This window comes from Watersipora subatra, chromosome 3, assembly GCF_963576615.1.
Source record: "Watersipora subatra chromosome 3, tzWatSuba1.1, whole genome shotgun sequence".
Taxonomy (NCBI): domain Eukaryota; kingdom Metazoa; phylum Bryozoa; class Gymnolaemata; order Cheilostomatida; family Watersiporidae; genus Watersipora; species Watersipora subatra.
The window spans coordinates 52477877-52504282 of record NC_088710.1 but is presented as its reverse complement, the minus strand read 5'-3'; the positions used below and the strand labels follow the sequence as shown (position 1 = coordinate 52504282).

Below are 26406 nucleotides of genomic sequence, written 5' to 3'. Positions count from 1 at the left end.
ATTTTACTGCGCATGTTGTTTGCATGCTAAGACAGCAAGTAATTCACTTACAAAATATTTGATGACAACAGAAAAAATTTAGTTTGCATTATAGTCTACGTTTAACATAACATCACACTTGTAGGAATCAGCATCATCAAGAAATGGTGAAAGTCAATACAACAAAGACCACTGGGAAAATTCCACCAGCATGACACATCTTGTAAGGTGACTTGAGAATACAAATACTGGTTGAGAATTTTAGCCCTTTGCTTGTTTCAGCAATGATGTAATCCACTGGCAGAATTAATGTGCATCATATTTATGATGGAAAGGTTAATTTTGTGTATAAAATAGAGCCTGTATTGAAAACAAGTCACACTGTAGCGAACCTAAGTGAAGGCCACTATTAGTGTTGTAAGATGCAGAAGCTCAATTCTGTTATTGTATGTACATATAAAACAATCAATTCCATGTTTCCTTACAATGCGATGAGTGCTCCAAAGGAATGACAAGGGTGCATTACTTCAAGCTGTACATTAAAGGCAGCACTATTAACATAAAAGGAACAAGTTTTTACAAATTTGGCGAATTAAAGTTTACAGTAAGATTACAAGTAGAACAAAGTTACAATGCACATAGGAGTGAGTAAATGTTTCATCGTATAAAAATATATTCTACAACTATGACTCTAGCTTTTATCTGTCATCGTCAGATAAAGTTTCATAGCGTTCAGAAAGCAAAGGCCTCGAATGTGGCATCCCTAATGAATTTATAGATCTTGTTGAATCCAGCGGTTTCGGCGCTAAAGCATGAGGAACACTATTTTCATTAACACTACTAAACTTACAAATGTCTGTGTTCAAATGGATGCCGCGAGATGCGGAAGACTCGACAAAAGTCAATGGAGATTTCACCATACCATCCAGAGGCGAGTGACCTGATGCTATTGGCGATTGACGATTAGATAATGCAGGTGACTGCCTACTTGAGGGTCTACTTGAATTGGCTTGTGCACCTCCATAAACTCCAGGAGACATCCTATTGCTACTGTTAGGTACACTTATGGGTGATTTCCTTACACAAGCCTGCATACTGGTAAGGGGGGATGTTCTGCTTGCTGCAGAGGCACCAGCTATGGGTGACACCCTATTGCTCCCTTGTGCTGTATTATTGTGGTAGCCTCCTATAGGAGACATTCTGTTACAGGTTGTGACCCCGGGTGACCTCATGGCTCCCCTAGCTGGAGAATTACTTGTTCCACCTTGCTTTGAATCTGTGCCACTGTTTGAGCTCTCATCAATCACCTAAATATAGGAAGGTACATGACATTTTTATGTAGAGCACCATGTCAAGGTTCAGATAGACACCTCAACAAATAGTAGTATTTTTATAGTTAATCCCTACCAGTTCATCAGTGCTGATCGTCCGGCCAGTAGAGACATGAGATGGATATCGGCTGCTTGGAATTGAGTTCCTTTGTTGATAATAGGTATGAGATGCAATAGGTAGGTTAGAGTACCCTGAGAGAACATGGTCCGTGTTCAAATGTGCAGATCCTGGCTTCGATGTGGCTGCATTAGGGTTGATTGGAGAGGTCTTAGATGGGCTGTTGGGAGTGTTGAAAGGGCTGCTGTCAGGAAGACCGCTGCCCATCTGTGGTTGTTGGTAATGACTAGGAGTTAGTGGTCTACTGTAGATGCTAGCATTAGAGTAAGGGTTAGACACAGGGGGCCTGTATAACGGGCCTGAACTTGGTAACAGTGCGGGTGAAGAACTCGTGTTGGCTGGATACATCTCTATCTCTTCAGGAGATCTGTCTCTGCATGGTGAGACAGCAGCTCTTTTGCCTGTTGGTGCAAGCATAGCTTCTAAGTTTCTCTTCTTCGATATACTGTCCCTTTGCGCGCTCGCATCGCACAGGCGTTCTGCTAAATTGATAGTACATGTTGTTACTTACATGCCATACAAAGAGAAACACATACAATTGTCAGGTAAGCCTATTAATAATGAATGGACCTGGCTTACTGCTGTAAGGTTGTTGGCTGGTCCCATATAGAGGCGGTTTTGCTTGACCATTAGCATTATTCAAGTCAACATCATGCCGGATGGCTTCATCTAGGTTATTCTTGAGCACCTCCATAAGTGACATTCCTGCAGGAGGCGCTGATGAAAGCACTTCCACTGGCTTATTTGAGTCAACAGAATTGCAATTGTCTGCTACCAATAAAGATCGAATGCCTGCATTTTTCTTAGAACCCGGTATACCTAATTTGCCAGCATTGTTTTGGTTATCACCATACTTTGAAGTTTTAGACTGGCTGCCACTGGAACCTGAAACACACATCAAAATAAAAAAATTCAATTTGCAACAAATTTAAATAAAAGTAGAAACAAAATCATGAAGACAACTAAAGCATTGATTAATGCAGAGCACTCACTCGGAGGAGAAATTGGCTCTACATCTTTTACTTTATACGTCGGATGAGTGGTGGGGTTGGAAGCTGGCCTTTCTGATTTTTGGTTTGCAACGGAAGAATAAACTTCCGAATTTTCTGAAGCCTATAATCAGTAAATACTTTTGGTGTTAAGCTTGGCCAAACCGAATGGCGTTTTATAACAGTAGTGTTTGACAAGGTGGCTAAACCAAATGATAAACCATGTTAATGTTTCTATTGTAATGCTCTTCATTGAATGATTAGCCAACGATGGCCATGAAATTATTCTTTTAAAATGATCTATTTTTATAGATTTAATAAGGCATACAGAAATTATAGTGATGACAATGTTATTGTTTTGTTAACATTTCCAAATAAGAAAGATTACAGCTACCTGGAATAAAGTTAGCCAATAAAACATTAGCTATGTAAAATTTTACACCTACTCCCTCTGCAATTATGTATGCAGAGGTGATCATCCAAAAAATGACCACGAAACTACGGAAACCTGTGTAACAAGTCATACGGAAAAACAACTTTTAATGAATAAATATGGCCAACTTGAAGCAGCAAATTATGGGATGCTTGATCATTACCCGGATGCTATTATAGTCATTTGTGATGATCTCATTTATCCTGTCAGCAAGCGTGATCTGCCCACTGCTCCTACATGTATTGCTAGCAGAAGACGGAGGCAGAGAGTTCGTGCTTGAAGTCTCCGCAACACTGCCTGACAGTCTGCCAGCTGGACTGTAACTGCTAATGTCCGTGTCTGACCGACTATGCTGTATGGACCTGTGAACGGAATCACATAGCATCATTACTCATGTCCACCATCAGCTTTTTTTATTGACAAGTTTTAGATAACTTGTAACTAGTAAGACCAAAGGAGCTCTAGAGAGCCTGGTGAAACCTATTACACATAATCAAAGCATCTAGATCAGTGGTTCTCAACCAGAGTTAGTCAAAACTCTACTAACAGATCAGAAAGACAGTCTTAAAAGTTTGATGAACGCAGCACATATTTAATTTCCCTATGTAACATCTATATCGTACTATGAATGGTTTGATGAACACAGCACGTATTTAATTTCCCTATATAACATCTATATCGTACTATGAATGGTTTGATGAATGTAGATATGGCATTTGCAGGAATCAGCATCTCCAACAAGGTTAAGAACCACCGATCTAGGCTGAGACGCTAGTAGTAACGCAACTTAACCCAAACTAGTCAAAGGGTCACCTTTGTTTTTTGGGTGGAACTATGACAGAAGTGTGCTGGTGTGATGCAGCGGCGGCCAATTGTCTGTTTTGTTCATTTGTAGTCTCTTTATTTATCTGCTTTGTGATTATATCATTTATCATATTGGCAGCTGTCCCTCCCATCAGGAATGGCCTCTAAAAATAAAAGCAAACAATACCATAACAATGTGAAGCAGTTGCGCCAAGAAGATTATGAAATAATGCAGGCAGAGTTTGTCATTAGAGATGTCAGATAACAAAAAACTGCATATACCTGCATATGGGAATCTTTTTCAAAGGAAGAAGAAAAGAGAGAAGAAGCGTCCTTAGGCAGCTGTTCCTTGCGGATGACTTGAGAAACTTGACGCAACTTCTTGCAATGCAAGGCATCCGCGTAGGAAGAGGCTTGATCTGCAGTGTCTGACGTCTTGTCTCCTCCCGGCTGAACACGAATCACACAAAAATTGCATCAAACTAGTAATAGTTTTCACACCAGTTATAGTTAAGATCAATAATATAATATAATTCTTTAATGTAACAAATTTTTAGCATGAATGGATCTTGGATCAAATGTGGAGTTAAACATTCAGAAGCAAAAAGCATTAAGTTCGGCCTTTCAATTTAATGCATGTTGGGTCGGATTAATTACATTGTTTCCATCATTTGTGTTGTTTCCATCATGAACCTTTCAATAGTTCATTGAATTCGGGCTATAAATGCAACAAAATGTATTGCCTGGTTATTTGTTTCAATATAGCTAGATATTGTGATGGAGCTTAAACGTTCGTCTTTCAAAAAAATTGCACGCAATTACCCTACACACCTTTAATGCCTGGCTACGTATCAAAATATCTGTGATTGGCTGAAGTAGTGGATTCTAATAAACAATATCAATTCCATTTTACTCATTTAAAATTTGTTTTAAACGGCCATGACTAAGCGATTGAATTCAATGCGATCAACGTCGATCTATTTGTCAATATAAAGCATCGTTTACCGGCCTTGGAGTAGGAGTATCTACACAACGTGTTGGCTATGCATTTCATTGTTTTGCGTGTAGCCAGGTCTTACCTACTATACGGATGGCAAGAGCTGACAAATCAGACACATTAGTTACTAACCTGACCAGAATGATGCGAGTCTTCATTAGAGACATATGACGACCTGGAGAACTGTGAAGATAGCTGGTCCCGATAATCCAACGCTGACCTTTCTCTGCCTTCCGTAGACTTCTCCCTCAGTAGCTCATCTTGTTTCATAGATGACATTACACTCTTGTTATAGTTAGGAGCGAGCTGAGGTTTGTGAGAGTAACCAGACTTGTCCTGCTGGCTGCCTGCAATCCAAATAATAGAGATAATAATAGAGATAATAATAGACATAATAATAGAGAGCGATAAGAAAAACTCTCATTAAACTTCTCGTACACATGTACAGATTTATTCACACAGAAATCATGAATGCCGAATTATTTGTATTATCGAATAGCTAGTTTGTGTAAAAATCCAATGATAAATCATAATGATAAAACGATTTATTGATGCATGCTAGAATTATAGCAAAGCTTAAAGCACACCATTAAGGGTTTTCAAATGGGAGAATGGGATTAACTTATTTTTTGATGTTTTATTTTTCTAAAGAGCATTCACCTTTCACCTGCGTTCAAGGTGTTTAAACAGATCCAAACTGAAAATAACAGTGTTGGTAAAAAGTTAACGCACTGTCTACAACCAATTACAAAAAATTCTCATTTATGCATTTTGTTCTTATTGATATGGATGAAAAGATTTAGTTCAAATATTACACAGTGAATAGGATCCATGCAAAAAATGTTAAAGAGAGGGTAATCATTTTGAGTAAAAGAACCTATGATAGCAAGCCATGCCTGGACAGCTTGTAACAGGTAAACAATGGGTTTCAATATATTTGGCTATATTCAAATAAGCAATATTTTGCTAAATGTGTTTAAAGAAATCCTTTGAAAAAGTCATTGAAGTGTGTGAAGTAAATGATTGAAGTATGTGTTATTATATTATATGCCTCCAATGCCAAAAGGCAAAGTGGCATTTGGCAACATGTAACACTTCTGTAGCAAATAACAGCTAAATTACTGCTTTTATGTGTTTTAAAAATCCAATAAAAAAAACAATAGAATGATACAATTCCCTTCCTAATCTGCAAATAATAATTGTTCACACGTTTAAAACTAAAGCCTCCAAGATGAAAACTCGCAAATGACCACTACGCATAGGTTGTTTCCAATGCAACAAAACCTCTATGCAATCCATTACATGACTACCCATGATTCATTCTGATCTTGTGAAAAACAGATCAATCGGCCCTGGCTATGCATAACAACATTTTTCTCTCAAATTTCCTTGTATCTACATCTATGATATTTACAACAATGCGTCATCAACTGTCAACACTTACGCTCTGTCTTGTACTTCATCTCCTCCAACTCTTTCTCGTAACGAGTTTTACCATCTCTCTTTGCGTGTGGTGAAGCACTCCGTCGGCTGTTTTCTGGAGGCCGCTGCAGCATCTCAACTGTCTTCGGTATTATCACCTGCTTCTGTCCGATGGGAGCCTCGGAAGTAGGCCTGTTCGGCTGAGAAGTCTTATTCACTAAGGTCCATGATCGAGCTTCCTCTTTGGTTGCTGAAGGAGTGGCCATGGGCACTATGGGTAACCTCGGATGTTCCGCAATTCTGGGAGCCATCAATCGAGTGCTGTTCATAAGCATCATCATCTGTGGGTCGATTATACCAGACTGGACTCCTATACAATAAAATGAGAATGAACAGTCTCGAGTCATATCCGTTGTCACATCCGAGACAACACCGTTATCAATGAGAAATGACTTAAACGATTCCTGTTGTAAGTTAAAAGCTATTTTTCGAACTGTCAATATGTTGATCATTCTATCATTCATGATAAGCATTGTTTACAAATTTTTAAAACAGCATTAACCAGAGTCCCTTTTTGATATAAAAAGCTCTGTAGTCCTAATGAATAATACACAATAACATTGAAGGAGACTTGCATATCCAAGCTGTGCAATTCGTTAATTAATCGATACCATCATCATAAAGGCATAAAAACTGGTTTCATGTCCTACTTGATTCCAAGTTAAGTCAGGCGAGTAGTTAGGCTTATTTAATGCTAAGTTAAAGGTTGACTTGCAACAAAATTCACATTACCATTATTTGATATGAAAAGATTCACCATGTCTTACTCTGTTGTGTTGTAGGTGCAAAATATGTGGAAAGGCGATTACAAGCTCTTAAAAGCTCAAAAATGAACAGTTAATCGCAGCCACACGAGACCGCCGTAGTTTGGATTCGCTTTCCAAAACGGCTCAAATGTGATGTAGTTGTGAGAGATGGTTTCTGTTTACACTTTCTTGCAACCTTATTCGTCGAAATATTTTCACAAATATACTTCACGCATTCAATAAAAATATGTCTATTGTTCTTACGCGTCTGTTTTATCGTCATTGTAATGCTGTCACTTTTAGCACTGATATCTTATACCCTACCGTAAAAAATCGTTAAACTTCTTAACCTTAGCTCGAAGGAGTACATATCATTGTCTGATAATCATGAAGAGCCTGTTGGTCACCTGTGATAATCGGAAAGTGCTGCAAAAATTATTTGCGAAGTATTGGGTCACATGATCAGATTACGACTTGATGATTGAATAATGCCGAAACAAAACTGTAAAGTAGCGAGCATCTATATTTGATACGGGGTCTTCGGTGAAACCAGAAGTGTTTGTCATAAACTAGTACTACGATAAGTTTTATATTGAGCTTTGTATTGGCCTTTTAATTCACGTGAGAACATACGTGACAAGACGATAACCAAATTTCGTGGTTACGTCATCGAAATAAAGAGATTCCAATTTACGGCTGCTTTTCGTTTTTGAGCTTTTAAGAACTTGTAATCACATTTCCACATATTTGGCACTTACAACACAACAGAGTAAGACATGGTGAATCTTTTGATACCAAATAACTGTAATGTGAATTTTGTTGCAAGTCAACCTTTAAGTAAACCGAGTAGTTAGGCCTACTTGATGCCAAATTAAGTAAGGCGAGTAGTTAGGCCTACTTGATGCTAAGTTGAGTAAACCGAGTAGTTAGGCTTACTTGATGCCAAGTTAAGTAAGGCGAGTAGTTAGCCCTACTTGATGCTAAGTTGAGTAAACAGAGTAGGTAGGCCTACTTGATGCTAAATTAACAGGCTAAACCAAGTAGTGAGCGACAGCGACAAATTTAAATTTTGTTCCGAAATGTGGATTTTTGGTCAGACTACATCAGACGTGCTTTGATATGAGGGTCAGTCAATAAATAGTGGGAATTTTGTACTAACATTTTATTATAATAAGATATAGCTACATTTTTTTCACTTTTCAACATAATCCCTTTTTTCTATGCACTTGTTGCACCTTCCTGGAAGTTTCTCAATTCCTGCAGATAAAAATTTGTTTGTTGAAAGCTTGTTGAAAGCTAGCTTCTTATGGACCATATTGTGTGCAGTTCCATGTGAAATGTCCATGGTCTCAGCAAAATCATCTATAGTGAGTCATCTATCAGATCTAATCAGCTTTTCCACCTCAGCTTCTGTGTCTGGAGTTGAAACATCCACTGGTCTACCACTTCTTGGCTCATCAGCAATGTCTTCTCGCCCGTTCTTGAATTCATCAACCCACCTATAGCAGCTTGTCTATGACATACAGCTTTCCCCATATTGCTGTTTCACTCTTCTGTGTATGACTCTTGTTTTCACACCTTCAGCTCCCAAAAATTTCATAACAGCTCTTTGCTCTATGAGTGAGCATTTTTTCATCTTGGTGGCCATTTTGAATATAAATAATATCAAAAAGTTGAATCACTAAAATGATGAATTTTTGACTAAGTAGTGACAACTCTCCTTAATAAGTCTAGAAAATATTAAACTGCTAGATAAAATAGAACAAAAGTTATGACAAAATTCCCACTACTTATTGATTGACCCTCGTATTTTACTACCAAGTTATGTTCCTGCCACGTGCGTTAGTCACCTTATGTACTTGATGTAAATTTTTCGGTGAAAATTTGATCTAGTTGTTACCCTGTATAAGTAGAGACTTTAATTCTCAGGTTCAATTAATTTCTAACTATGTGCATTTTTGTTATTACAGCAACGTATAACTACCGTGAATACCCGCGTAAAAGACGCACTTTTTTCTTAAGAAGTTGACCTAAAAACCCAGGTGTGTAATCCATGGATACCTTTATTATAAAAATTATGCATTTATTCAGAATATCGAAAATTAATTAAAAAATTTCGATCTTACAATATTTATCCTCGTGGTCACTATTGGCAGATCGTAGGCATGTCGACTTTTCTCATGTTGCCGCCCTTGGTGAAAGTATGCTCACCATTAATCATCCATTCGGGCCATTTCTGCTTTAATACTGCTTTGAATGGCTTATTCACAACGACATCATCGGTTGCACAATACTGGTCACGCTGCCAGGGATGAAGACGAGGTCTGTATTGTGCCGTTTCAATTTTGATTCACTTGATTCACCAATCATTCAACATGACGAATGTCGAATGATTTCGACATGTTTCGGATGTCGAAAATTAACATGAAACAACACCATTTCTATAAAGATTAATAGAAATGTAGGAATAAAATTAAGATGTGTCCTATACACAGTTACACAGTTTTTCCATCGTTTTGGGGTCAAATATCCACTGTGTCCTATACATGGTATCGTCCTATTCGCGGGTATTTATGATATGCCTTTTTATTTGCAATTAAGGTGGGTAGATCACAAGCAGATAGTACTTGGCTAAATTAGTAATAAGAAAGTTAACACTTACAAAGAGCTTATTATTAACCAACCGAATAAATCCTGAAAGATCACGATATTACAAGGTTCACGATGTCATACCACAGCAGGCACATACTGAAAGATCACGATATTACAAGGCTCACTATGCCATACGACAGCAGGCACATACTGAAAGACAAGGTCTAGGAAACTGACCTGCCGCTTTGGCAGCTAGCAGAGGGTCTCTCGGATGTGGAGACATCTGGCCACCTTTGTCTTTGTCGAGGGCAGACGAGTATGCGGCCGCGTTGACCGGTACATTCACCGAGTTGTTGGTCATTTGCTTAGCTGTGAGGAAGTCATTCTGGAGAACCGACTTGGTCTGATACGACTCAAACGCAGGTGGAAAGGACGCAGCTAGCTGAGAGAAGTTAGGTGTCAGTTGACCGGGTCTAAGAGCTCTTTGCATGTGGAGGTACATAAGCTAGTGAAAACAAATTGGAATACATTGTATAAGCAAACCTCGAAAGCTGTGCATTTAGCTACTCCATACCAGAATGTAAAACAACAATTTACAGAATTGGTGATAGTATGGTGGATACGTGGCAAGAGAATCCTTGTGATGCGCAGAAGAATCCGAAGCAAGTGCTGACCTGTTGGTGCTGCTGCTGCTCAATAAATTTGTCCATATGAGAAATGGCACCAGGAACTGGGGCTGGAACTGGACTGGGCACAGCAGGTGAGTGCATGCTTGGCTGAGACCGAGGGGACCGAGATGACTTCTCCTCTCCACGGTTGGTTTGAGACAGAGGCTTAGACTCTGTTTGGTTTCTAGGTGTGCCATGGGAGATGCTACCTCCATCAAACCTGCAATAAATCAGTTTATACACAGGACTAGTGTAAATTGATAGTGAGTGATAAATGCATACTGTACACTTTTTTACGGACACTGTTGTGACAAAACTTCTCTTCGTTATATACACTCTCCAATACTATACAAGCTGTATGCTGTTATATGCATCGCTCAAAATACACAAAAAAAAAACTGCAAAAATGTAATTAAATTTCATTACCTGGTTGGTTGCTGTGAGTGACTGGCAGAGGTACCCTTTAGTATTGATCCACCTGCATGACTTGCCTCCTTCTTGATATGTTGTGCCATGTGTGACAGCGAGTGCTGATGATGTCCAGAGGATATTAGCGGTGGGGGCTGACCTATTGTCTGTCTGCCATGCAGAGACATGCTGAAATACACGGTGGCCAATAATAAACGACTCCTATTACGGCACAAGCGCTTGAAGAATGATTGGTTTACCAATTACTGGCATTCCAAGTGTCTAACATACCCGTTGTCGGAGCTGTTAGTCTTATCATACATCGCGAATTGAGTGGCTGGTGACTTCCTGTCAGAACTTCTTTTATCCAAGCTGTGGTTGAGGTGATGCGAGTGGGCAGGAGGGGGCGCTCTACCTTGCATGCCATCTATAGTTCCTGGCATCTGGAATCTTTGCTGACCCAGTTGCTGTTTCTCCTTAGACGCCTGTACATAAGCCCTTGGATCTCCTTCGTATGGCGCCTGAGCTGTCCTCCTTGACTGTACATACAAACAGCTATGTGAAATATTGGAATTCTTCCGCCTCTCCTAAAATACCTTGTTACCATAATTGTTCATTTGAAAAACATGCAACACCTAATAATAGTGTACTGAATAAGTAGCTTTTACAAAACCCAATCGAGTAGAGCAAGCGGGTAAAAGACAACCCATTTTAGAGCATCTCCAAGCAAGTAGAAGACAACCCATTTTAGAGCATCTCCAAGCAGGTTGAAGACAACCCATTTTAGAGCATCTCCAAGCAGGTAGAAGACAACCCATTTTAGAGCATCTCCAAGCAGTTAGAAGACAACCCATTTTAGAGCATCTCCAAGCAGGTAAAAGACAACCCATTTTAGAGCATCTCCAAGCAGGTAGAAGATAACCCATTTTAGAGCATCTCCAAGCAGGTTGAAGACAACCCATTTTAGAGAGTACCCAAGCAAGTAGAAGACAACCCACTTTAGAGCATCTCCAAGCAAGTAGAAGACAACCCACTTTGAAGCCTATCCAAACAATGAAAACACAATCAATCGAAAATGATGAAAAGGTTAGCTTTAATTTAAAACTAAACAACTCCCAACCAATCTATATACAGAGATACCTCGGCATACGAGTGTCCCAACATATGAGAAATTTGAGATAATAATATACATGTATAACGAGATAACATTTCAAGCAAGTTTTTGCTTCTTAGATACGAGACAAATTTGAGACACAAGCAAAGAAGAAGGTTCTCGATGCGGCCGCTAGGTTACCAAGTATGCGAGAGACCGCTTACAAAAACAGCATCACCTGGTCTTTCTCGTCAGATCAGCTTTAAAAAAGCTGAGGCAAAAAGAGCAAGAGAAAAACGAGGCAAGAGTCAAAAAAGCCGAACAAAAAAAAGTAAACAGCTGAAAATGAAAAGCAAGTTAGAATTACTGTAAGTTTAATGTAATGCAAGAAAGTTATGTAAGCTAAATTCAATTAACTTGAGCTTCAAGTTTATGTTATGTTCACAAAAGAGCAGTGCAGCTAATGTGTTGCTGTGGTGAAGTCTCTCTCACACAGCCATTAGCAGCCTCCACCTGTCTTGAAGGAAAGACCTCCATACAGCGCTGTACATAGTAACGTCTCATTTTGCTTCAGCTCAACCACTAGATAGGTATTTGTTACTGTGAGTGGAGGTGATTAGAATGAATTAAAGCATGTGTTTCCATTTTAATATCCTGTTTTTATGGAAAAAGATTAGTTTGTATTTAGTCATTTTATAAAAATTTGATTTGAGATATGAGTGAATTGACATACAAGATCAGACGCGGAACACATTAAGCTCGTATATTGAAGTACAAGATTGAGCTGCTCAGCCCTGAAAATGAGTAGCTCGTTATACAACCTATATCAATAATGCACCCAGGATACGATTTTAATCCGTTTTAGGGTTGGCATCGCATGGTGAAAAAATCAAAAGTGTGCGTGTGCGTTATTTCATCAATTAGTAGAAATATAACATTAAGTAAAAATAAAGATATAGTTATAATATTGATTAGATTGAACAAAATAAAGAAGCTTAGTTCCTATTGTTAAGGCGTGATGAGGCCCATATGCGCAGTAGCACTGCAGCTAGTCGAGGCGCTGGGTCCAGTAAGTAGGGGTATAGAAACCATAGTAATTATATAATGCAAACATACCCTGGTAAAAATCGTCAACATTTTATATAAGTGCTGTACATATTAAAAAATAATTCCACGACCAAACACGAGCAAAGCGAGTGTTTGGGAGCTTTATGATAAATGCATATGTGCACACAACTCCCAAAAATTATTCATCAACGGATGTACCCAAACCCTTGTACCGAAATCTCATCAACAAATTTAACCATTTTTGTGTGGAGTCGTTAAAACATAATAATGATACAAAACACGTAAACCTATTTAAATATATTACCAAGTCTTTCAAAAGTGTCGACAATATGTGTCATGATCACAGAAACCATGGTTAAATCGGGATTATAAGATTTAAAGTTATCTACACTAGCAGAAGGAGAAATTTCTCACAGCTATTTTGCAAAAAAAATTTGATTCTAGCTTAATTACAGCAGATTTTATGGTCAAAAAACTGAATGCACGTTTACCATTAGTGTGAAAACAAAGTTCCGAGAAAACTGGCGTTAAAGTTTGAGAAACGAAAACCAATGCATAATTTTGTTTACATTTGAAAACGTCATAGCAACAAATATCAAGAAGTTGTGATATTTATCTAGATTTCTGTATTTATATTCAAAAGATTATGCTGAATTTAAAAATCTAAACAGATTTTAGCTGGTTGTCATAGAAATAGCTTTATATTTATAAAAAAAACGTATTACTTAATTTTGCAGATATTAAAAACGGCTTGGCAGTATCGCGATATTGGGCACAGCCAAATCATTAACAAAATATTTAGAAAAATAACAACAGTAAAATATTACAGACTATCGATCACTATATACTTTGATCTTGTAAACTCGAATGATTGTTCTTAAAATTAAATCTGAAAACAATCTTAAAAATAGAATAATTATTCTTACAATTAACTATTGTAATAAGCTTGTAAGAATTGTTAGGAAAATATCATCGTAATTCCCTTTACTTTCACTGCTTTTGACATGAGTTGGAATACCAAAGTACAGTCATACTTCGACTTACGAGCTTAATGCGTTCCGAGACTGAGCTCGTATGTTAATTTACTCGCATGTTGGTGCAATTTATTTATATATAGAACCATTAAATATATATTGATTGGTTCCCATACTCTAAAAAATCCAAATGAAACACTCAAAAAAAGATATTGTAACAGAAAGAACATGTTGGTTATCGTCCTAATTTACCAAATGCTTTCAAAAAGCAACAATTACAAAATAATGCAAGGAAATGCGATTAATTAAAATGTAAAATTAAATACATACGATAGCAGCTAACGCTAGCATTTGCCAGAGAGGGAGATATAAGTTATCCTTCATTACAACAGTTGACTTTGATAAATTTGGATTTTATCAATGTCTTAAAAGACAAACATAGAAGCAAACCTAAAAGCAAACTTTCATTTTTAACTTAACGTATTTGAAATTTCTTCGGCGTTGTAGTTTGAAGTTTATCGCTGGTTAGCTAATTTTTCCTTTGTTTCGCTTTCACGACTAGCCGGCCGTTTTAAGATAATCCTATCTAAAGACGTTTGCCTTTGTCACCCTTTCAACATGTTGCAATTAGGACGAACGCAGGTGTCGTCACACAAGGTTAATGCACGACCACTAGCCAACTCGTCCGAATGTCTATTTTTATAGTTTTGCTCGATAGCACCGGCCTTTTCATATAGCATCGTTTTAGTTACGCTGTCACCGGCCAATTGTTTATCCAATGCCTGAGCAGTCTCTCCATCAGCGGTCGAGAAGATCGCTGCGCCGTTTAGAAACTATGGCCAGTCCTTTTGCGAACTAAATGCCCTGAATATAATCCTTCGGTTTGATAATTGTGGATGTATTTCTGTCATATTGCTGAGCTAGCTCAATCACGCATACACCTTTTGCATATTTTTCAATAATTTTCCGTTTAATATCAACTGTTATCATTCGCTTTTTCTTTGAATTATTTTTCATTTTACTGGCAAACTTTCGGTCAACGCAGAGTACTTTTAATTCACATAGTTCTGCACTGAAAATCGCACACAAAAAACACGGTACAAAAGTATAATCTGAGCAGTTGAAAAATACAGAGTGATGCTGTTCTCATAAAACACCTCCGGCATACTTGGCAACTGACTCACGTGCTCGTATCTCAAACATGGCTCGTATGTTAGTGCTAAAACTTGCTTAAAAGCTGGCTCGTATCTCAAGTTTCTCGTACGTTGGAGCACTCGTAAGTTGAAGTATTACTGTACTCATTATAAGTGTCCAAAATGTTAAAGTTATCTTTAAAATCGGCAAAAAACCAACGATTATATTTATCGGACGCCATTTTTCAGTATTTCCTGCTTAGCATAGCAACGGTTTAAAGGTTTTTTTCCCGAGGGTTAAAGACTTCTTTTGGCTAAACTGACTTCAGATTCAGAAAGATCACTCTTTGATTGGTCCAGATGAACGTGTTACAAAAATAGTTACCAATATTATAAATTCAGTTAGTGCAACTTAAAAGTCGGATAACTCAACTTCATGATTTGCGACTTAACTATGGTTTCTGTGACCGCGACCCATATCCTAAAACTTACCCATCTGATCGGATTATACATCAATAGAAAGGTTAATTTGGCCTAAAATCGCCATTAAAACCTGACAAGCCTTTTTCAATCAAAATCAGGACTGGCCAACAAAAGGCCTATAAAGCCGTGCGACAGATGGTAGAACCATGAAGTCGTGGGCATTTCAAAAGGAAAACACGCACATTTCACCAGTCTATGGGTTTCCATAATAAACATAGAAGTACTGAAAAGTGCTCGTTTCTTTTTTGCCGAATTGAAGATAACTCTGACATTTTGGACACTTATGAGTACTTTGGTATTCCAACTGATGTCCAAAGCAGTGAAAATAAAGGAAATGATGATGATATTTTTCTAACGATTCTTATAAGATTATTACAATATTTAATTATAAGAATAATTATTTGATTTTATAAGATTATTATAAGATTTAGTTATAAGGATAATCATTCGAATTTACAAGATCGAAGTATATAGTGACCCGATGGGTGCAATACGTTACTGTTATTATTTTTCTAAAGATTTTGTTGATGATATTACGGCTGTGCCCAATATCGTGGTACTGCCAAGCCGTTTTTAATATCTGCAAAATTAAGTAATAAGCCTACATTTTCTTATAGAAATACAGCTATTTTTATGACAACCAGCTAAACTATGTTTAAATTTTTAAATTCAGCATAATTTTTTGGATATAAATACAGAAATCTAAACAAATATCACAACTTCTTGATATCGGTTGCTATGAGGTTTTGAAATGTAAACAAAATTGTGCATTGGTTTTCATTTCTCACACTTATTTGGGAAGATATTTGCCTGGCATACAGGAGGTTCCGAGATCAAATCCAGCATGAAATGGATACTTCATTCCTAAATTTCACTAGCTATAGCTGGACAAACCAAAAGACACACAAACTTTGAGATTTATATACACTAGCTGAGTGCCCGGCGTTGCTCTGGTAATAAAATCTTTGCACAGAAAACTTATTTTTATTTAATATACAGTACTTTTCGGACTATTAACCGCACCCCTATATAAGCCACATCTGATATATTAAAAAAAAGATAATAAAACAATACATAGGCCGCACCTTTGTATAGGCCACAGAACTGAGGACGGTGCTTTTAAAGGCGCAGCAACTTTGCTGGTTAAAATAGAACAGTGCCTGACGGCACTGTTCCAAATTAACCGACGCTTTTTAACCCAGTGTCTAACAGAACAGTACCATTAGGCATTGTTTTGTTTTTTCTTTCACCGCTAGAGGCACACTAACCAGAGATTTTGGTTAATGCGCCCTAGCAGTGATAGAAAAACCACAGAATAGCCACACCTTTTTATAAGCCGCATGGCTCAAAACAGAAAAAAGTAGCGGCTAATAGTCCGAAAAGTACGGTAACAACAGTTACCATTTTAACTTTTAAACTTCTTATCACGAGAAAAGTGTTTTGTGCGGTTTAAACATATTAAGAAAAGAAATAAAGCAATTGTAAAGGTTTTCAAATTTTATCAAACAACTGTAACTTTCAAACTTTGTATTCTGAGGAAAATGTTTTGTGCAGGTCAAATAAATTAAGAAACCACATTAAAACAACTATAAAGTGTGTAAATGTAAATGTGAAATAATTCAATATAGTACAATTGGCCATGTGAAAAATATTTCTCTTTACCGATTTACCAATCAAAAATCGGTAAAGGGAAATAAAATCCGGTTGTTCGTAATTTCCTTGACGAAAAACCGGAAATAAAAGGGTAACCCACAGTTGAAATTGAAACGGCACATTTAGAAAGTATAAACTAAAAAAATAATGGTAGCAAAAAATTAGCTTTTTCAACAATTTCAAAAAATAACAAATGCAAAAGGTAATATCAGTTAATAACCAAAAGTGCACATTGGCATGCACATTTATGCATTTGTGCACCGTATGTGTGTGCGAACGGTAGGTATACACCATATGATAGGTGCAATACATTTATAAGGTTTGTGTAGCTCGATGGTTAAGCGCATGGAATGGAATATTGCGGCTGTAATCACATGAGTTCAAATACAGCAAGCAGTGAGCTTTTAATCCAAGATATAGCTGCAGCTGGACAGACACACATAAACTTTGGGAAATAGATTTGTAATGATTTTACTGAATTTCAACTTTTTATCACTAAAGTTATATCTCCCATCAGTTCATTTTCGTTTTCACTAGCAGTTTTAGATGACCTGTTTAAAACCTTTTCAACCTAAGTCGACAAGAAAGCCTGAGCGATGCTGTTCTCGAAAATGTTCTGTTTAAAACGTAATGAAGTAGATTTTTGGGAGCGGGTTAAGAGAAGTTGTCTGACCACTGACTTTCTATTTGAAAGAATTGCAACTCCGACTTTGCTACTAGTTTTCAAGGAAAAATATTTCTTTTTTCACATGAGAAATATTGAACTGAGAGAAATCGGTCATCGTGTTTCTTTCAGGCGTTGTGATAATGCTTTGGGCGAACAGCATGGCGGCATCTTTGTTATTTCGACGTACGTAATAAGCCAAATTTGAACTAGGATGAGAATTATGTTGAATTCCTATGGTGAAATAAAATTCGTATGGCAAGGTGAGAAAAATCATCATGTTCCATTTTGTAAGGGAAAAAATCATATATCAGGTAATCGTATCCTGAGAGTGCACTGTAATTCAAAGAGTTTAAAATTAAAATAACAGGAGCGAGGATCAATGGAAAGCGGATTAAAGCAAATTTTTACAGCGATTATTCAACCTAGGAATTTTGGAGTAGGAACCACTTTAACAAAAAAGTTGTTCCGTCAACGCAACAAATTTCTGTAGATAACAGAGAAAGCTGTTATCTACAGCCTTTTCTGTTATCAAGTCTTAGCATAACAACCCATAACACAACGCCTTCTAATGCTTTGTGTTATTAACTGGGATACGGTGACACTGTTTGAGCATTCTTGCAACGCATAGGGCTGAGTATTTAATGTCTTACCGTTGGGTCATCGGTCGTAGCGATGTGTTGGAGAGTATGACTCACAGGCACGGAGTTGGCCATGCTCTGGGCATTCCTTTCCATTCTCATGTCCAAATGCTGACTGGTCTTGCTGGACGTCACGATTCCTGGAGAATTTTTGTGGTTGATCACAGATTGCCGCTGATTTGCTAAAAAGAACAAGGTTTAATGCAGATAATCTGAAAGAATATTGGTGATGTACAGCATAAAGGCAAATAGAGCCACCTGCAACAGCATGCTCTAGTCAAATCAAGTGAGCGGATGAGTCTTACCAGAAGTGATGACATCATTGGTGGGATTGCCACCACTCAGTGCATCCTCGATGGCAAGATTGATGAGATCTGCGACAGACCTTGACTGATTTTTGGATGTGTGAGATAGAGAAGGCGGCATGCCGGAGAAAACTGAATTTACCGGAGGATACATACCATCAGGATTGTGCATTAGGCCGGGCTCTTGTTTCACAAACTTCATCGCCTGTTCGAAGGAGCAGAGCTATTACACATCCAACCATCCCATTGCGTATTGTCTGACTGATATGAACAGAAAATGACATAGAGTGCACTCACCTTCAATAACGGGTGCAGTGGTGCCTCGTTTGACACCTGGTCTTCTAAAAAATGATTATCAACAGAATGCTCCTCATCAGCGCTGGCTGTAGCGCTGCTATCGTGATCCATTTTTTCCTGTTTCACGGAAGCTCTCAGAGGACCTGACAACTCTGACTTCAAGGCGCTAGTATCTTGTCCTGATATCATGTCACCATTCACTGTAAGCAAATGGCTCACAGAGTAGTTCTATGCTACCAAAAGGAGGCTTAAATGAAACAACTCACTATTTATTACAAGAGTTATTTACTAAATATCTGAACAACTTACCCATGGCCATTGTAGGGCTGCCACGAACGATCTTTTCTGGCTTTGGCTCAATGAGCTCTTCCTTTTTAAAAGGTGATGGTGCGGCCTCAACTTTATCTATGACTGTGTTGAGAGAAGAGTCGGTATGGCCCGTGTTCTCATTGTCACTACTAAGATCATTGTCTTCTACATTGTCATCATCTTCATCAGCGCTGTCATCACTCGGCTCAATATCCAGCCCCTCAGATGCCTGAAACACCAAGGATGGCAGGTTGACAGATCATAACCAAACTAGGATTATCTTATGATAAGAACTAGCTCCTGCAGCATAAGCAATCCTGTAATAGCCGAACACACACACAAGTCATAAAAGAAAAATGAGCGGCCAGTGGGTACCTTTTGCTTACGGAATTCGTTGTATATGATGTCGAGACCAAGTTTTTTCTTGTTCCGATAAAAATACATCCTGCACTGATTCTGTGACTTGCTTTGGACTAATGCCGCGACCGCTTGCCATTCTTTGCCATGCTGCCGTATACCTATCAAATGTGAGGACATAGCGAATAACCTTCACTAGTTTCACTTAAAGAGTAGTAGACGAGGTCTAATTTTACCCTACTCACTTCATGAATTCCACTACTTGCCTATCCAACAGTGTTAAACAGTTTTGGCTTATTTGCTGTAAAGATGATTAGAAGGACATTCAACCGGTAGTTAATAGTTTTACTAAACAAACGCCAAGACTCATTGTTTGAGATTGATGCTACTTTCAAGGTGCCTAGCATGGTGGACCTGTGTTGAAAAAGTTGAAAAGAAAATACGCACCATTCTTATAACTGGTAATATCCTCAGCAGTCCACTTGGCAGCATAACCTCCTGCACGATACACAAAGTTACCATCAGTCATGGTATCCATACTGCTGTTAGGTCAAGAGGACAAAATAAAACTTGCGCATGGGTAAAAACTAGATTATCCATAGTAGTCTTTGGCGACGTACATCAGAAGATGTAACTATTCTACCATGCCTTGCAGAACAAACGACAAAACAATTCATGGTTGGAGAATAAAATGAGCAAAAGAAACTCGTTAGTCGGTAATTCAATGGCGAACTCAAATCACAGGCGTGAGTGGTCATTCTATCTAAGCCATGTTACGCAAATAACACGATCCAAGAGGAAATGTCTCAACACAAAAATACCGTTCATCACAAGAGATGTAAATCAATATATCCACATTCAAGCGTAATCACAAATGTCAAGTGCCACACAGATGTTTACAAGATACAGTTTACCTCCAGTTGAAGTCTCATCGACATCATTGTCACCATCCAAGAGTATATCTGCCACTTTATCATAGCATGCCGAGCAGCACCTTTTAACTTCCTCTTCCATTTCTAGGAATGGACGTCATAAAATAGCGCATAGCAATACATATCTCTTTTTATTCTTCAAGTTGTTGATCAACAATAGGATAGGTAATTCACTCACGTAATTCACTCATGATCTTCGCTTTGATTGGGGGAGGTATTTGTTGCCAATGCACCGGAAGATGTCGAATCCTTCTGTGAGGCGAGGAACAAGAGGGTATGGGACATCTGTAGAAAGCCAAGAGAGCTATTCATAGACCAACTTAAGCACGCACCTGACAGTCAAAGAGACATTCTAACGAATGCCATCAACGAAAAATGAGCCACATTTATTCTGAATAACTTGCAATTTATCTTGACTGTTACACAGAATTTATGCAAAACATGGCCAAGCGGTACTCGCATCTCTAATAGAAATCAAAGCACTCTAGCATAAATTTTGTTATAACTCACATCTTGGTCTTTCGACGTCGAAGCTTTGCACAGGCGCTGCAAACACGCCACGTCGCCTGAAAGTCCTCAATGTTGAGGCCAAACTGAGTACACGTGTTTCTGGTCAGAGCCTGGCTGAGCGTGTAGCTTTCTAGTTTCTTGCCACACACAGCACAGCAGTTTGGTTTTGAATCTAAAAGAAAAGAATATTCATGCGCATACAGACTTGTACCGACACATCTCCACAAGTATTCTGGCATGGATAACAACCAACAGTAATATAAATGAGGAATGAAAATACCTTCAGAGGCCAGGCGGGTAACATTTATTACATCCTGGTCATTTGGATCACAGTTGGTAGTGCCGCAACTACAAAATGGACAGTATGTAACAAGCTTTAACGTGATACGATTGCGTTTGATACTAAACCAGTCCATTCACTCATCTTACACATCAGAAAATTAGTGTTTTGAGAAGTTCAACTGATTATTAAAGCAAGCGCTCACCTGGTACCTTCAGATGTGGGCACCCCGTGTCCTTCATTACTTGTTCTCATATTCTGTAACACACGCATAATTGCATTGCCAAACTAGCCAGGCTAAAGCAACAGATAAGCAATAGACACACCTACTATTGTTTATACCCGCTCGTACCTATACCCGCTCGTACCTATACCCGCTCGCACCTATACCCGCTAGCACCTACACCCGCTCGTACCTACACCCGCTCGTACCTACACCCGCTAGCACCTACACCCGCTCGTACCTATACCCGCTCGCACCTATACCCGCTCGCACCTATACCCGCTCGCACCTATACCCGCTCGCACCTATACCCGCTCGCACCTATACCCGCTCGTACCTACACCCGCTCGCACCTACACCCGATCGCACCTATACCCGCTCGCACCTATACCCTCCCGCACGTATACCCGCTCATACCTATACCCGCTAGTACTGATACCTACTGAAACAGTTAAGGCTAAACTCAGATATACATACTGGCTTGATGTGAAGTCGCCTGGGAGGTCTCTTTACTTGCTTTTTAAGGAGCTGTTTATAATTTTCACTTTTTTTTGACATGTAGTAATATAAGACACAGTCATTGAGTGTCTACAACACAGGAACAGTTGAACATATAGTACTATGTAATATATTCATTGAGTGTGTACAATTGAGGAATAGTAGAACATGTAGTAGTAATAGGACAAGAATCTACGAGGTTGACAAGGAATAAAGGAGCTGCAAACTGAGGAAAAACTTGTAACGAGCAAAACTAAAAGAGCGAAAGAGATAAATTATGAACACTGATGCGAATGAATAAATATGAGGGCAGAAAACAAGCAATTTGAATATTTACAAGGGAAGTTACCCGATACTCAAGTTAGCGATACTTTTAATAAAATATTCAAACTTTTTCTCAACGTGTCTTATTCATACCTCAACCTAGAACGATCTGATGATTTCCGCTCTTGTAGGACTCTCAAAAATGAAAAAAGATGTGAACTGCCAATGAGACATGATTGTGCCGAATGGCATGGCAAATGGAGTTGTTTATTACGACTTGCGGCTTCGCAAACCGGCTCATGGTATACATGTAACACGAGTGGCAGCTATCATACTATTCATGGGTTTAAAGATAACGCGTCTTATATCCAACCATCAGTCGACTTAGAAAAAATGATATCCTATTCTTACGAATGGCCGTACAACAGGAAAGGTTAAATTAGGTGAAACTCCAAAATAATTATTTGACAATAAATTTTGTTGTAAATAATATACATGAAAGTGCTCCTCCTTACAAAATACCTTCACTTTAATTTGCTCCCATCGCATTAGTATACTACTACCGTAGTACTATAACTATTAGTATTACCGTAGTATGAAAATTGATCATTTTGTATCACTGGAGCTTAAACCTTTGTTAAAACACAACTGAAAAACTACTATGTTGTACATATATTTGGCTCTACCTTTTTCTCGAGTATTTCTGATATTTGACCAAACTGCTTGGGTCGCTCAAGATATTTTTCCTTGAATATCTCTTTCTCTTCAGCTGACCAGCTGGTGGTTTGTTTGCGCATTTTGTACTCGGACATGGGCTCTTCGATCAGGCCATTGCGATTGATAAACTTGAGCTTTCTCTGAGTCTGGTTAAGCATTGGGGGAATGATAGCATATGCTCTCATTTTCTTCTCTTCCTCCTAGAAAACCGTCAATCAAAGGATGAATTTTTCTCAATTATAGCAATATGATAAACCAATCTGAAATCATAGGCTTACAGAACTGAAACAACACGAATGTACAAAGAACTTAAATATGAAATTTCTCACACTGCTAATATTAATTTGCAGCAGACGAGTTACGTGAAGTCTCCCAATTTAGTAAATATAGTCATGAAGGGAAATAGCAAAAACTAGCACATTTTAGCACAACAGACTTCCTTATGAAAATGGCAAGAAACGCACCTCTTGTTCCGTTATACCATCTACTATCTGCTCAAACTCCGCCTCTGTGCGAGCATAGCCACTACTAACCCCTCGCGCTCCCACGCGACTACAACATACATGCACACACAGGTTGAACGCTTCGTATAAACCTTTCGGTAGAGTCTAACAGTGCTGCAAATTTAAGAAGTATGGTATTACAAAATACATTAAATACATTTTAATAAGAAAAGTGAAAAGAATACATATGAAAAATAGTGTGAAGCTCTAAGAGTGTGTGGTCTATACATTTTAATGAGCCTATGTGCTGCTTCACTAAAAGGGGTATAAACAATCCCCTGTAGCCTGTCACACTGGATACAATACTCTCTACCCTGCCACAGCAACTATGGCAAACTCACACTGTTCTGTCAACTAATCGTAATAGCTAGAATTGACAGAAAACTAAGGGAATGTCGCTAAACAACCAAGCTAATGAGTCTGCGATCATCCTGAGTAGAGCCACAAGTCATAAAGCTAACAATGAATGGAAAATGATAATTAACGCCCCTTTATTATCTGATACTAGATATTGTAATCCTTCAGTCATATCCTATAGCGGTAAATTTATTACGACAAACAAAACTTTATCAAATAGCAAATTTATCAAAGTTATTTTCTGTTGAAAATGTATGCTAGCACCACAAACTAAGAGTTGTCACCTCACTTTAATGACAATGGTGAGATGATACTCCAACTTACACTAATCGTATTAAGGGACTCAGGGGTAGGTCAGCTATTGTACTATTCATTATAAAGAGCGGACAAGCATATCATTTTACATATGTAGGTAACAATGAATTAATAGTACAAGTAATGTCAGTCTGAGGGAGAAACATCGTAATGTAACAACTACAAGCCATGATCGGATTACCTTGTAATTCTCTCTTTATCTTCTCTTTGCTTCTTAATTTCAGGAAAAACCTTCTCGTAGTACTCTCGGGTCTTGATATCTTTAATGCTGAAATAAGTGATGAAGAAATACAATGGGCGGCTAACTCTATTTAAATGGAGCATTGACCCTGCAACATATGGCCTATTCATCAGGGGTCAAGCAAAGTTCAATCTTATTCTGTAGTCCAAATATTCAAAATGATACCAGCTGCTCAAGACAGGACTGCTGTACAGTTTTCTACCATCTCCTATAATCAAAACAGCGTGTAAGAAACAGAAACAGCGCAGGCAAGCTGCTTGTCCACTAACAGCATGAGGTGATCAACACCCTCTTCCATCCATTGTCGGCATTACAAAGGACCAACCGACCTTACAAAGCTGCCGAGAATAAGTCAAGATTCCTCGGGTCAATGTTATTGCCTAGTAATTCTTACTTTTTCTTCAGTGTCTTGGCATCCACTTTCTTTAACCAGCTAATGACTAGCCGCTCGTAGTTCTCTGACCAATACGCTTCCGTTTGGGAGCGCTCCTCCGCCTTCCTCTTAAGATATGCTTGTAAAACTGATTTGAACGTTGAAAACTTTCTAGCATTTTCATGGTAGACATCGGTGTCGGATGGTTGATGGAAAAGAGGCAAATCGGCAGCGGGGTCAGTATATTTGAGCTTGGAAAGCAGATCGTGTGACTTGTGCGCGTGCCTCTGCAAGGAGAAGAATATCAAATGTTGGCCAACAGAGCCGTGAGCAAGATAACACTAGCGTTAATGTGAGCGGTACTTACTATGATCGTACACTGAGATGGACGTGACAAACAACTACAAGAACTGGAGTAGAGCTAGCCATGGGTGCAATGGACAAATTGTCGTATCCGCCACATGGAATATGCTAACAGGAACAAATAAGCCGTGTACTTTAAGCGCGTCTGCAGAGTAAACTGCATCAGTAAAACAATCTCTGAGCAGCACGACATTTGCTCATGTCAATGAGTGCCAGATAACTGCAACTGACAGCGCTTTAAACAGTAAAACTAAAAATAATTTCACGCAGACACATGATTTCCATGAAACAAACTTAACCTGCGGCAAGATTTACAGCGACTCTTTCATAGAAAGCAACTCACTCTGTTCTCTTTATAAATGATTTGAGCAATGCTGAGAGGTTTAGATTCAGTGGAATCTTCTTCGGGTAGACTCTGAGCAGGCTTCGCCGCTTCTGCCTCAAGCTCCAGCTGAAAAAGTGAGTTAAACTAAAAGCGATTATCCGACTATTGACAGAGGAGTCACCTAGCGTAGTGCCTTCACCACCAGCGATAGGCGATAAACATGCATAAACAACTCGTTGGGTATTCCCTTCTCCTGTACCGTAAAACCGACTACAGAACAAACGAGTTGCAATAGAGCGAGCTACAGATGTACGTAGGTGTTGTAGTCTGCCAAACCATTGAGGAGTCCTTCAATTGTAGGCAAAGGCCTAGATGCTGACCGATTTTCTTATTTACTATTTTAGCAACTCATCTATAACAATCCCCATGTGCATGAATAGATGTCAGCCCTGCAGGCCAAGCTTCCCTCTTTGTGAACGCAGCGAACATTACACGTTTGCAAATAAATAAATTGAGGCGAAAAAAATTATATGTTATGACATTTCAAATTCGACAATAAGCTAGAGGCCTGACTGCGGAGTACTCGCTGGATACAAATTAGAGATGAGAGCTAGAGAAAAGATGCTTGAAGCTAGCCGATGTGACGCTAGCCGCTGTGACGCTAGCCATTGTGAAGCTAGCTCTTGCTAGCGCTGCCCACTGACAGGAGATAATTACAATCATAGATTTTTGTAAGATCAATAGAAGCATAGAATCAATAATGAGAACAGTGAAGCATCACAAGTTGTTGGCTAGACTCAATAGCTCGCCCCGAGCTATACGAAGTTCATACTCCTGTGTACAGTCAGTCACAATGGCCCGCATTCAGAGCTTCAGTGTCAGTGTGACTAAACAGTTCACAAGCTTCTGCTAGCTTGGCGCTACAAATGCAAGACAATGGCAAAATATATATGGACAATAGAATAGCGATTGTGTAAAATA

General features: G+C 38.6%; 1 protein-coding gene across 1 annotated transcript in view; it reads right to left on the bottom strand.

The window, feature by feature from the left end:
- Positions 1-402: 402 nt before the first annotated feature.
- LOC137392221 (serine-rich adhesin for platelets-like) overlaps positions 403-26406 on the bottom strand; it is a 45920-nt gene continuing 19916 nt past the window's right edge. The window contains exons 7-36 of the mRNA XM_068078879.1: positions 25444-25551; positions 24759-25024; positions 24305-24391; positions 23413-23500; positions 22918-23148; positions 21947-22057; positions 21452-21504; positions 21247-21314; positions 20967-21138; positions 20635-20741; positions 20439-20540; positions 19972-20022; positions 19543-19685; positions 19168-19396; positions 18859-19058; positions 18562-18766; positions 18269-18438; positions 10839-11086; positions 10566-10736; positions 10146-10359; positions 9709-9976; positions 6096-6443; positions 4784-4998; positions 3937-4104; positions 3664-3818; positions 3014-3212; positions 2421-2541; positions 2008-2313; positions 1387-1910; positions 403-1286 (exon numbers count right to left, since the gene is read on the bottom strand). Of these exons, the coding sequence (XP_067934980.1) occupies positions 678-1286; positions 1387-1910; positions 2008-2313; positions 2421-2541; positions 3014-3212; positions 3664-3818; positions 3937-4104; positions 4784-4998; positions 6096-6443; positions 9709-9976; positions 10146-10359; positions 10566-10736; positions 10839-11086; positions 18269-18438; positions 18562-18766; positions 18859-19058; positions 19168-19396; positions 19543-19685; positions 19972-20022; positions 20439-20540; positions 20635-20741; positions 20967-21138; positions 21247-21314; positions 21452-21504; positions 21947-22057; positions 22918-23148; positions 23413-23500; positions 24305-24391; positions 24759-25024; positions 25444-25551 (5937 nt within the window). The 3' untranslated portion in view covers positions 403-677. The remainder of the gene's footprint in view (positions 1287-1386; positions 1911-2007; positions 2314-2420; positions 2542-3013; positions 3213-3663; positions 3819-3936; positions 4105-4783; positions 4999-6095; positions 6444-9708; positions 9977-10145; positions 10360-10565; positions 10737-10838; positions 11087-18268; positions 18439-18561; positions 18767-18858; positions 19059-19167; positions 19397-19542; positions 19686-19971; positions 20023-20438; positions 20541-20634; positions 20742-20966; positions 21139-21246; positions 21315-21451; positions 21505-21946; positions 22058-22917; positions 23149-23412; positions 23501-24304; positions 24392-24758; positions 25025-25443; positions 25552-26406) is intronic.